The 12,957-nt window shown below is 42.2% G+C and overlaps 1 protein-coding gene across 1 annotated transcript in view; it reads right to left on the reverse strand.

The window, feature by feature from the left end:
• The window catches only part of KIF13A (kinesin family member 13A), a 216,045-nt gene that overhangs the window by 51,534 nt on the left and 151,554 nt on the right, over positions 1 to 12,957 (reverse strand). The window contains 5 exon segments of the mRNA XM_036868224.1: positions 99 to 229; positions 2,791 to 2,925; positions 4,544 to 4,654; positions 7,090 to 7,302; positions 7,678 to 7,789. Of these exon segments, the coding sequence (XP_036724119.1) occupies positions 99 to 229; positions 2,791 to 2,925; positions 4,544 to 4,654; positions 7,090 to 7,302; positions 7,678 to 7,789 (702 nt within the window).

A 12,957-nucleotide genomic window follows, 5' to 3' on the forward strand; every position in this document is an offset into this window, starting at 1 on the left:
ACTAAGCAAACAGACAGAAAGGGTCAGTCTACTCCTGAAAATAAGGCACTTGAGCTATGTTAAGGAGCTGCTTCTTACCTTTAAGGGACATTTCTTACCTTGCATTTTCCTTTGGAGTGAGGGTGACCTCTCCATCAGAAGCAATATCAATCTCACAGTGCTCAGGCTGAATTCCTATCCCAAAGAGCTGGATGTCCTGAGAGGTATCTGCACCTACCCTGGTATGGTCCTGGCAACAGATCATTACAGAAAGAAAAACCTACCCTTACAAGTAACTCAGCAAAAGTTTATCACAATCAATTCGAATAACCCAACCGCACATGCATGACAACATTAGATGAATCAGATGGAAGATGTGAGATCTGGCGCATTGTAGGTCAAAAGCTTACCTTAATACACTAAAGGTAAAATATGTTTAAACACTATAAAGAAAAAAAAACAAACCCTGATCAACAGTGATTAGCTATTACTTTAGAACATAAAGAAGTCAGACTTGATAGTAGAATACCTTGAGCTCCGGTTTTAACTTGACGACGTGACCGTGGGCAAGGTATTTCACTCTCTGAGCCTCAGTTTCTTTTTCTTTTTTTTTGTACAACCAGAACAACATTATTACTATGATCTAATGAGCAGGATTCTTTTGCAAGGATCACCTGAGTTAACGGTGAAAGTGCTTTGAGAACAGCTCTATAAATTCAAGAACCATTGAAAATAGTTTCATGGAAAGTCACATTTTCAAATATGTAACTTTTTTTTTTAAGCTTTTTTTTTTAAATTTATTTATTATTTATTTATTTATGTCTGTGTTGGTCTTCGTTTCTGTGCGAGGGCTTTCTCTAGTTGCGGCAAGCGGGGGCCACTCTTCATCGCGGTGCGCGGGCCTCTCACTATCGCGGCCTCTCTTTGTTGTGGAGCACAGGCTCCAGATGCGCAGGCTCAGCAATTGTGGCTCACAGGCCCAGTTGCTCTGCTGTATGTGGGATCTTCCCAGACCAGGGCTCGAACCCGTGTCCCCTGCATTGGCAGGCAGATTCTCAACCACTGTGCCACCAGGGAAGCCCTTTTTAATCATTTTAAAAGTTACATATTTGGGGGCTTCCCTGGTGGCACAGTGGTTGAGAATCTGCCTGCCAACCCTGGTGGCACAGTGGTTGAGAATCTGCCTGCCAATGCAGGGGACACGGGTTCGAGCCCTGGTCTGGGAAGATCCCACATACAGCAGAGCAACTGGGCCCGTGAGCCACAATTGCTGAGCCTGCGCATCTGGAGCCTGTGCTCCGCAACAAAGAGAGGCCGCGATAGTGAGAGGCCCGCGCACCGCGATGAAGAGTGGCCCCCGCTTGCCGCAACTAGAGAAAGCCCTCGCACAGAAACGAAGACCAACACAGACATACATACATACATACATAAAAAGAATGTAAGCAGACAAGAATAGCATTAAAAAAATAAAAAAAAAAATGATTTAAAAAATAGTTGAGTTTTGGGCTTCCCTGGTGGCGCAGTGGTTGAGAATCTGCCTGCTAATGCAGGGAACACGGGTTCGAGCCCTGGTCTGGGAGGATCCCACATGCCGCGGAGCGGCTGGGCCCGTGAGCCACAATTACTGAGCCTGCGTGTCTGGAGCCTGTGCTCCGCAACAAGAGAGGCCGCGATAGTGAGAGGCCCGCGCACAGCGATGAAGAGTGGCCCCCGCTTGCCACAACTAGTGAAAGCCCTCGCACAGAAACGAAGACCCAACATAGCCATAAATTAAAAAAAATAAATAAATAAATAAAAATTTAAAAAAAAAAGTTTAACAAAAAAAAATAGTTGAGTTTCTAATACCAAATCACAGAGTACTGAAGCCTGTGGATTATACAATGTACAGATTAGCATGATTTTTAAGTACCTCAAACCTCAGTCATGTGAGGACTGTGACCCCTGGTGACTCTGCCCACCGCTCATCCTCTTTGTTTGTTCTATTGCTCTAAAAATCATGCAGCCACTATGATAATAATAATTCCCTATTCAACAGAGAAACGGCAAGACTTGGTCTTTCAAAATTAAGATTTCAGAAACAATTCCTAAATGAATAGATCTTAAGTCCACTAGTGGACTCTCAATAAGTCAGGGGCTATTTGTGTCACATTTATTTCTGGAAAAAGTAGAATAAAAAGGATGATAGAAGACTGAGGTTCCTTCCTTCACTTCTAGCTTATTCTCCACTGCCTTCTGTATATTCACGAGGCAGCTCAGAATCCTTAACGAAGCAGTCTGAGAACTGCTGCAGTGAGCCCTGCAGCCTGGTCAGTGGCATTACCCTGAGGCCGAAGTGCCAAACCCAAAAGGTCACGCCCATCTCCACACTTGAAGGTGATTATAGGACCAAAAGTTATGTCCTGAGCATACAGGCTTAGGAGGGGTGGATATGGAAGAACCCTAGCTGTCTAATCTTCCACAAGAGTCTGCTTTAGGCTTGTGCTGATCTCGAGATCCCTTTAGAATTACCCAGAAGCATAATGGTGACTCTCCAGAGCTTCTCCGAATCCTGTCGCCATAGCCAGGGATCACTCTGAGACCCTCCATTGCTCACTCTGATGGAAATCAGCCCAACTGCACAGCCCCAGTAGAATGCAAAAGAGCTGGTTTTCACTCTCAACGGTAACTTGACTGAACTACCCATCCTCTTACTTTTAATGAGAGCTAAGCTGGATACAAAAAGCAAAATCATGGGGACAGGCACCCAGACTCAAGTGGGAATCGTACGTGAAGAAATCAGGATTGCAACTATCTATTAACATGCTCTCTTACCTTTAAATAATAAACCAGAAGTTCGTTGAGAGCAGGGTCTGCATTCAGGTTGACTAAGTAGCACTTGTCATCCCCCACCTTGATACCAGACGTCTCCAGGGAAATCCCCATACTTTCAAGTTGTCGTTGCCTCTCCTGTGCACAGACACAGACAAAAGCAGGGAAGCTCTATTTGTTGCTCTAGTCATGAGATGTATCCGTGGAAAGCTTAAGTCACTATTTCTGGGGACGAGGCCAGTGAAATTACACATTCTACTCAGCTCAACCGAGTTTACTGAGATCCTAAAATGCATGACATCTTGTGTCAGTGTTTTAGGGGCACCAAGGGTGAACCAGGCATCATCCTGCCCTTAAGGGCTTCCCGTCCAGTGGAGGTGATAAGACCACACAACTAGAAGTAAAAGAGGAGAGAGCCCTGTGCCATTGGAGAGGAACAATGTGCTGCGGGGCTTCAAAGGAGGGAAATCATTATGGGTTAAGAGTCCACGAAAGGCTTCAGGAAGAGAATGTGTTTGAGATGGTTCTTGAAGCACAAGAAGAATTTCAATAGGAAGAAATGGGGGAGCAGCAAGGTAAGGGCAGAGTGTTCTAGGGGAAGGGCAGAGGAAAGCACAGTAAAGACTCTGGGTGCACTGGATGATTTCAGGTGGGAAAGTCAATGTGGGAAAGCAGTGGGAGATGGGGCTGGAAGAGCAGGCTGGGTCCCTTTTGCAGAGGGCCTCAAATTCATTCAAGTTATTCAAGAAATATTTATGTGTTAGGTACAGATCTAGGGCTGGGCATATAAAAGCAAACAAAACAAAGCTATTTCTTTCATGAAAACTTATATTCTAATGGAAGGAGAGAGACCATGACAAAACAGACAAGTAACATACAGAATTTCCAAAGGTGATATGGGCCATGAAGAAAAATAAAGCAATGTAGGAGTTATAGAAAGTTAGGTATACGTTTGTGATATCTACAAGACACATACAAGCAGCAGGCTGGACTAGGTTCCAGTTACTGATTTCGAGCTACCTGATTGGGATGGTCCAATACTTACAAGTGGTCAATGAGATTAAACTGTTCATGAAATGCATAGTGTAGAGGTTCATCTCTCTCTCATACACACACACTCACATGATTAGTCCTTGCTTTTTGTTTTCTCAAGTAAAGTTCATAACAGCATTTGCTAACAAGCTGAAGAATCAAGCACACTGAAAAAACTACTGGTGTGCTGCATGTTGTGAATTCTCTGCCAATCAGGTAGCTGCATGCTTTGCCAGGTGATCTAAAACCACAGAACAGGTTTCTGGTTAAATGTGAAAAGCAGAACATATTAAAGATGTTTCCTGAACCATGCCTGTACAAATTCAGTGCTCTGCAACACTTCTAGCAAATACAGGGACCAAACGGTAGTTAATAAAAAACAATGAAGTCAGTGTCTAAAACGGATCTTTGCAGGCTCTAGTTCAGCAGAAAGAGGTCCTTAAAGGACTTTTTGAGGATGACAAGTGGCTATACAGAAAAGACAGCAAATGAAAAAGAATCACTGTAGCACAGGGAAATATATTCAATATCCTGTGATAAACCGCAATGGAAAAGAATATATATATATATATATATAAAAGAATGTCTACATGTGTATAACTGAGTCACTTTGCTGTACAGCAGAGATTGGCACAGCACTGTAAATCAACTCTACTTCAATTAAAAAATAAAATTAAAAAAAAAAAAAGAATCACAATATTTTAGGCCCAAGTTATCAAGCTACCTGTGCAATTTCTTCTGTTTTCCTCAGCTTCTCTTCCCAAGTCACTGTTAGTTCTCTTATCAGCTTTTCAGACTCTTCGAGCTTCTCTTTCAGTTCGGGGGCCTTCATAGCCTTTAAAATGAAAGCAGAGAAATCTGATTTTCTAATTTTTTCCACCACTGTGTACAAGACAATCCCTTATTGTCCTTCTTGAGCGGTTATCAACTGTCTGTTGGAAGCAGTTAAGCCACACACTGTCAGGGGGTTGTAGACCTTTTATTAATCAAATGAAGTGAAAGAGTAAATGGCTGCTGCTCTTTGAGGGAGAAAGAGAAATTCCAGTGCCCTGAATTAAACTGATACAAATCATCCCAGAGTAATTTTATCCGTCGTACTTAAATTTCACATTTAAAGACCTAAAAGATGCTAAAGTTCATCTTCAAAATAGAAAAGTATGAGAACAAGTTACTTAAGTAGACTTCTTTTTCAATAAGACAGAGATCAACACACATCACTAATAAACACATTCCAGTTATATTAACCTACCAGGAAAGGTGGCAATTCTTCTCATTTATTTTAAAATTTGAGTCTGGGCCATTTGAACTACTTTTCTTTTTTTAATTAATTAATTTATTTATTTATGGCTGTGTTGGGTCTTCGTTTCTGTTCAAGGGCTTTCTCTAGTTGTGGCGAGCGGGGGCCACTCTTCATCGCGGTGCGCGGGCCTCTCACTGTCGCGGCCTCTCTTGTTGCGGAGCACAGGCTCCAGACGCGCAGGCTCAGTAGTTGTGGCTCACGGGCCCAGCTGCTCCGTGGCATGTGGGATCTTCCCAGACCAGGGCTCGAACCCGTGTCCCCTGCATTGGCAGGCAGATTCTCAACCACTGCGCCACCAGGGAAGCCCTACTTTTCTTATTGATGGTAATAAACTTAGCATATTTATTACTCAGGTGGAAATAGGACTTCTGGTTTAAAAGGCAGTAATTTCCCTCTGTGTTTGCTCAGTGAGAATAATTAAGGGGTCTAAATATAGCTATATGCAGCTTAAGAAATTTGGGGGGCCTTTACTTGGCCACATATGCTTTTTTGACACCCTATAGTAACATGAGCCTCTGCAGAGTATAACCCTATGACCAAGAAAGATGGCAGAGCTCAGACAGGAAGCTGAAGCGGCAATGATGTGGAGGCCGGCTGAGGATGCTTGAGTCTCACTCTGTTAACAGAGCCTGGGAGTGACATTTAGTGCTGGGTCCAAGGGTGAACCCAGCACAAGAAGCACAAGGGTCCATTTTCACACATGAAAATTCTACGTGAACCTGCTGTGGTTCCTCTGCTCTACCCTTTGGCCAGGCGTCGTTCTAGCTACCCGGCCTAGATTATAAGGTCACAGTGGAAATGCAGATTCACAGAAAAGAGGGAGGATGGAGATGATCCACCTACAGACAAATTCCAGAGCTGTTATACTCTCCTCCTAGGACCATGACTCTCATCAAAGTTCATCAGCATTTTGATTTTTCAGGTGTTCTGCTACCCTTCTTGGCATCGATTTAAAAAAAAATTATGCTTGATGCACTCAATGATGATTATGATGATAATAACAAAAAGAGCAACATTTATCGAGCACTTACCATGGGCAAGTCATTGTGTTAAGTGCCTTCCAGTATCAATGTTGTACTAGGGGTTAGCGATAAAAAAATTAATAAAACACGCCTCTTGCTCTTTAGGAGCCCGTGGCCACGAAGAAGAGAAAGACATGTAAGCAAATAGTTATAATGCAACTCCACGATCACCAATAGATGGAATATTCAGATCCCTGGCTTTGACTTCCTTTTCTTTGTGGGGTCAGAAGAGAGTAGTATGAAGGAATGTGAACTTAGAAGCCTTAGGTACACACCATGTGGAAGCATGTGACTGAAGTGAAGGCACTTGACCTTCATCTCAGTCCTGTTATTATTTCAGTGAGACAGTGCCTCTCTGGCAACAGCTATTTGGAAAGGGTTATGGTTATTAAAGTCTGGGTAAAGCCAAGGAAAGATGGTAACAATGCAAAATGATTTTGTTCCCTGTCAGGAGCTGATATTAAAAAATAAAATAAAAGGAGATTTCTGAATTTTTCCTAATGCTAACTATTCTTGAACACCTTGTCCTCCACGACTTAATGAGGAGATGATACAGAACTAATTTCTCTGAAAATGGCAAGGCTGCAGCGGGAATGTAATCTACAATGTTAATGTTACAATGTTAATCAAAGCAGCATATTTGGGTCTTGGGATTTCACATTGGAAGAGATCTGGGCTCAAGGGCCAACTGACTGACTGAAGCAAACACGCAATAGCAGCACCTCTCTTTTAATTGTCTGCTTCCTTGACTGTCAGTTCATGGGAGGGAGCCTTGCATTATATGCCTGTTGTCTTCACAGTGCTTAGCACGGAGAAGATGCCCATCAACTCAGAACTGCTGAACCACATGAGGTGACCCGGAAGTGCAAGCGAGCTCGACCTCGCCTCGCCACTCAGACACCACCAGCCAGGGAGCTTGGATCACGGGGAGCACCGGGCTGACCATACCTCAGCCTGCGAGAGTTGCTCTCTCAGTTTCTCCACTTCCTCCCGCAGTTCCCGGATGACTTTTGCGTTGGGATCCTCATTCACAATGGCATGGTTAACGATCCTTTTGGCTCGATCAGCATATCTCAGTGTGGAGAGGGTCTCTTCGTAGTTGTCCGCTGCTGGGCTAATGGTGGCGATCATAGAGGTCTGGCTGTTGCCCCCCAGATTGTCCTGCAAAATATTTCAAATAAATTCTTAGGAAACGAGGCCCATTCCACACACAACGCACGAGGGAAGCAGCAAACGTGCACGGATGACCTTCTCGGTGAAGAAAACTCAGTGTGGAAATGGGTTTGTAGTTGACAAATAAGTTTATGACAGATGAAAGGTGGTCTCTCTCTCTATTCACGTCAGTGCACAATGCCTGTCAAACAGCATTATAATGGAAAAAAGGCAACAGGAATGAGTTTTCATCCTGCATGTTTAGGAATCAGGATAACAGTATTGTCAGGAGTTCGTTGTGTAGTAGTTTGCACATACTTCTCAGCTGTCACCACTGAAACAGCCAATTTCTAGTTGGAAAAGAACACGAGAACAATGAATTACCTTAAGAAGCCAAGTGAGGACTGAATCGCGATAAGGCACAAATTTGTTTTTACCCTTGCCAGCTGCCTGGTCAGCCAGTGATGAGATAACCAACCCCAAGGTTGTAAGTGATCTGCCAAGAGAAAAATAAAAAAAATTAGTTTTATGGAGTATTTATTTTGTTTTCGTAAAATAATAATCCTTCTACGTAATACGTATAAAATTATAAGTCCCTAAAGCTGATATCATCAAGTCCACATTCATTTGTCAAGAAGCTGAGAAAAAGGAAAACAAAAAGTAACCCCATTAATTTAAAAGAATGAATTTAGAATCCCTGTAGAATCTATTCCGTTCAATCACAGGACCTGTGAAACATACATTTCAGAACCTGGAAACATACATTTAAAAGATCGCACTAGAGAATTATAATTTACTTCAAATATTATGTTTAAAGTCTCAACCGTTTACTCTTTGAGTCTAACTTGGACCACTCTGGCCTCTGATTTTCCCAGAGTAACAATGTAACTTGCAAAGCACCCTTCCACTACAGTTACAAGGTACATCCTGTTCATCTGCTTAAAGCTGGCAAGCTTATTTCAATGTGGAGTTGCTACAGTTTAACAAAAACAAAGAACTACCCAAGCAGAATCTTGGAAGCCTTCCCAGGCCGACTGAATCAGAACCCGTTAAAGGTATCTCCAGGTGATTCACATGCACATTAAATTTTGAGAAGCCCTGGCTGAACAATACGCAAAGTGATACACACATTCAGGTGCCAGGCCTATGAGTCTCAAAAGTGGTCCTGGGACCGGCGGCACCAGCACATCTTGCAGCCTTGTTAGAAATGCACATTCTCAGGCCCCACCACAGACCTACTGAATCAAACATTCATGGTGGGACTCAGGAACCTGAGCTTTCACAAGCCTTCCAGGTGATTCTGATGCAGGTAGAGTTTGAGAACCACTGGTCTAGGCTAATGAGTGCCCCGTGGTGGTTAATACATGTTCTCTGCACTTGAAGAAAAGATCACCATAGAAACAACAGATTTGTGGTATTGAGGGATGAAGGACATCCTTGTATCATAGTTAAGTACCAACTGCTCTTTTAAAAGAAATCAACTGAATTCCAAGTTTAGCAGCCAGAAAAGAGCAGTCTCAGGACATCTCCCGGGACTGCAAGGAAGGTTACATGATATCATAAAGACAAAACCCTTTGTAAATGATTAAAAAATTAAAAGCTACTACGTATTTATAAAAAACAAGGAAGGACACAAATCAGCATGTGACTAGAGCTTAGCAAGTGAAAGACTACACAGCTTTCTTTCTAATGTTAACAATAGATTTCCATTAAATAAGTTGAAAGGAGTAAAAGCGTATTTCCCACCACACAATATAATTCTCCAAAGGTGAGTCACTGGAAAAGTCATTGAAATACAAAGCAATTCCAAGAGGCAAAAATGAGTCAGAATTTTAATAACCAACAGCCATTACTGCCAAGTGACATAAATTATGTGTATCATAATTGACAAATTTAAAAGTTAAACAAATCCATCCCAAGAGAAATGAAAACATATGTCCAAACAAAAACTTGTGTAACAATTTTCATAGCAGCAATATTCACAACAGCCAAAATGTGGAACCAGCCCAAATGTCCACCGAATGATGAAGGGAAGAATAAAATGTGGCATGTCCTTGCAAAGGAGTGTTATTCAGCCATATGAGAGGAATGAAGTTCTGATACATGCTACAACATGGATGAACCTTGAAAACTTACAAGAGAAAGAAGACAAACACAAAAAGCCACTGTCCTGGGTTGTATAGTGCCTACTCCCCATCCCCAAATTCATGTCCACCGGAACCTCAGATGTGACCTTATTTGGAAATAAGGTCCTTGCAGAGGTAAATAGTTAAGATGAGATCATACTAGCTTAGGGAGGGCTCTGATCCAATGACTGGTGTCCTTAAAATAAAGCCATGAGAAGACACAAAGACACACAGGGGAAAACAACAGATGCAAATGGAGGCAGAGACTGGAGTGATCCATCCACAAGCCAAGGAGTGCCGGCAACCACTAGCAGGTAGGAGAGAGACATGGAAGAGATTTCCCCTCTGAGTCCCCAAGAAGGAACCAACCCTGCTAATCCCTTGATTTTGGACCTCTGGCTTTCAGAACTGTGAGAAAATATATTACTGTTGTTTTAACCCATCCAGTTTGTGGTAATCTGTTATGATAACACTAGGAAACTGATACAGCCATATACTGTTTGATTCCATTTATATATGAAATATCCAGAAGAAGCAAACCTATAGAGATGGCAGTCGTGGTTGCCCAGGGCTGGGGAGGTGGCGGGAAGGGGGAATGATTTGGACACCAGGTTTCTTTTGGGGATGATGAAAATGTTTTAAAATTAGATTGTGGTAATGGTTATACAACTTTATGAATATCATAAAGCTACCGAATTGTACACTTTAAAAGAAATTTTAAGAAAGAAAAATGGCATGTGATATATATGAAATAGAGGGAAAAAGGAGTTCAATATAAGGCAAAAACCCATTTCTGCTTTAGATATAGAATACTGGGCATTTTTCACATTTTGCTACTATTGAAATGAAATTTTCATTTGGAAGCAACTCTTTGGACTATCCCCAATTTTTCATACCCAAATGCAGCAGAAATTACTTTAATTCATACCAACTATAAAGAGCTCAGTGACTCAAGGGTCAATATCGGCAATTCTGAGGTTAACAGTGGTCCTACAGCTCTATAACTTATTCAGTTAGAGAAGCTTATCACTTGTAGAAGCCATGCTCTTTACCTAACGGTGTGCATACATTCAAAACAAGAACTTCATCTGAACCTAATATGGTCCTCTTGGAACAAAGAGAAATAAACTGCAGAATGAGTGGGACTCAGTGATGACTGAGAGGTCACCAGGTTACCCAGCGACGAGGGGTCCATGCCACCCCCCCTTTCTGGGTTCCCCCCTGGAAGCACTGATCCAGGGGCATCTAGGATCCTAAAAACCATTTGAAAGTTCAATGTCTGAAAGCTGAACACCAGGCTTACATATTTTAATGGGAATTTTATTTCCAGGGACCTTAAAAATATAACAAAATAACTAATTATGGACCCTGCTAGCCCTGCTGTTTCAGCCTGGAGACAAACAGGCAGCTCATGGGAGTCAGAACCGGGTGGGAGTTTTTGCCAATTTTAGGGGCTGAAAACGTTACTCCAGGAATCTTTCTCATTCTAGCAAAGCACTGCTCCCTTCCTGAACCTGCTGGAGGTGGAGACAGTGAGGAAGCTCCTAATGGTTAAATCTCTCACCACAAGTTCTTGGGCGGGGGTCAGGAGGAGATGGGGGAGGGGCTGGCTGGGGAGGAAGGAAGACTTAGGCCAGGGGATAACATCTATAAACAGACAGCCAACTATAACAAGGGAGAATCTGGGATCAGAAAGAAAGTAAATAAAACTCAGGAGGATCAAAAATAAAAGTGGCTCGCTGAAAAAAAAACTGTCAGATATATGTATACGTACAGCTGATTCACTGCACCGTACAGCAGAAACCAGCACAACATTGTAAAGCAACTATACCCCCATTTAAAAAAGTGTCATAATTCAACTTTTTTTTTTTTTTTGCTTTTCTATACCTTCCTTAAACCTACCTAGTTTCCCTTGAAACCCCAATCACCAGATTCCTTCCCTTAGGAGTAGATATGATGTGATGTGAGTTATCTATAATGTCTAGGATGGATTTCAAATCTATTTTACCTACGTTTCCTGTGATCTTTTTCTAAGATCCTAAGTGTAGGACTTATTAAACTTTATCAGAGTCAGCTGTGTATGCATTGCTCTTTCTACTTAGACTGTGACCACCATGGCAGCAGAGACTGCTATGCCTGGCTTACAGAAAGCACTCAGTCAATATTTGCCAAGTTACTACGCTGAGTCTAGAACACACTGAAGAACAGAAGACGAACCTCTTTCTAAAAAGGACTAATTCAATGACGGTTTGGGTACATTCTGTGGGTGCTAACCCAATATCCATTTTCCCCTTCTTACTTGCTAACAGACACCTGATTTTGCTGGGAAGCATGTACCGAGCTAAAATCTCTACAGAGTCCTCTGCAGCTCGGAGAAGCCATGAAACACAGTTCTGGCCAATGAGATGCAGGGAGATATTCCTGGGAGGGGCTTCCAAGCAGTCTATGGTTCTCCTGATAGAAAAGGTACATGGTCAGCTGACAGAAGCCGGTGGTCATTTCCCCATCTTGTTTGGAACACAGATATGGATACAATGCTTGGAATGGTAGAGCTGTCTTGAGGTCATGAGAACCACATGAACGCATACTAAGGTTAGTACATACAGCTGTGTGCCTGATAGCATTTCTGAGGTGCTGGACCTACCTCTGACTTCTTGATAAGTGAGAAAGATTAACTCATCACTTGGTTGTCATTGCAGTGGTTTCTGTTGCTTACAGCATAATGCAATCCTTGGCTTTTACAGAATTAGTCAAAAGATGATGAAGTTAGTGGAACTGAGTTTAGTCCTCTTCCCCAGGAAGTCCCCACTCCTTACAGGAAAGGAGAAATGCAAAGTGGCAATTTATGTGGAAAATTATGGGGAAGGGACAGCACCATCACATGAAAGGAGAGGAAAGAAAACAGTTATATCTACAGTATGGGCTTCATTTCCACTTACCACTGTTTTCCAGTGACTAATGCAAATCATTAAACCCAAATGTTCATCTAATGAGTATCATTCCCAATCTCATTTCCATTTCAATTGCTGTGGTGTAATAAAAAACCATATATGAACATTTCCAAAAAAAACATGTTCTTTTGCACATTTGTTCTGGGGACATTAATATATGTTATACCTAGAATTCTGTCATCAAGTAAGCTCAGGGAATCATGAAGTTATACAGGATTCATGACTGCAGGATTTCTGAGAGCTTTTAGCACTGGGAATCTCCAAAGGAAGGCTTTATAAGTAGCCTTTCTCAAAATTATTTATCCAGGGGTCTTTTTCTCCCCAGAGCCACTTGAGGAACTAGTATTTCACAAGAATGTTTTGGGAAACACTGAAGTAACAATGGCACATGTCCCAAAAGATGTGGCTACTGCATCCTCAGGAGCAAATTTTTCCTCTGTCCCTTGTGGGTCTCTTGTGTTAAATACAGAGACATTTATTCAGATTTCTTTCTTCCATATGTGGACCCTGCAATGCACAAGTGGTAAATTAACAAGGACCCCCACCCACCCTTGAATAATGGACAGAAGGCAGGCTACTTTTATTCT

The sequence above is a fragment of the Balaenoptera musculus genome, chromosome 11 (genome assembly GCF_009873245.2).
Source record: "Balaenoptera musculus isolate JJ_BM4_2016_0621 chromosome 11, mBalMus1.pri.v3, whole genome shotgun sequence".
In the NCBI taxonomy this organism is placed as follows: Eukaryota; Metazoa; Chordata; class Mammalia; order Artiodactyla; family Balaenopteridae; genus Balaenoptera; species Balaenoptera musculus.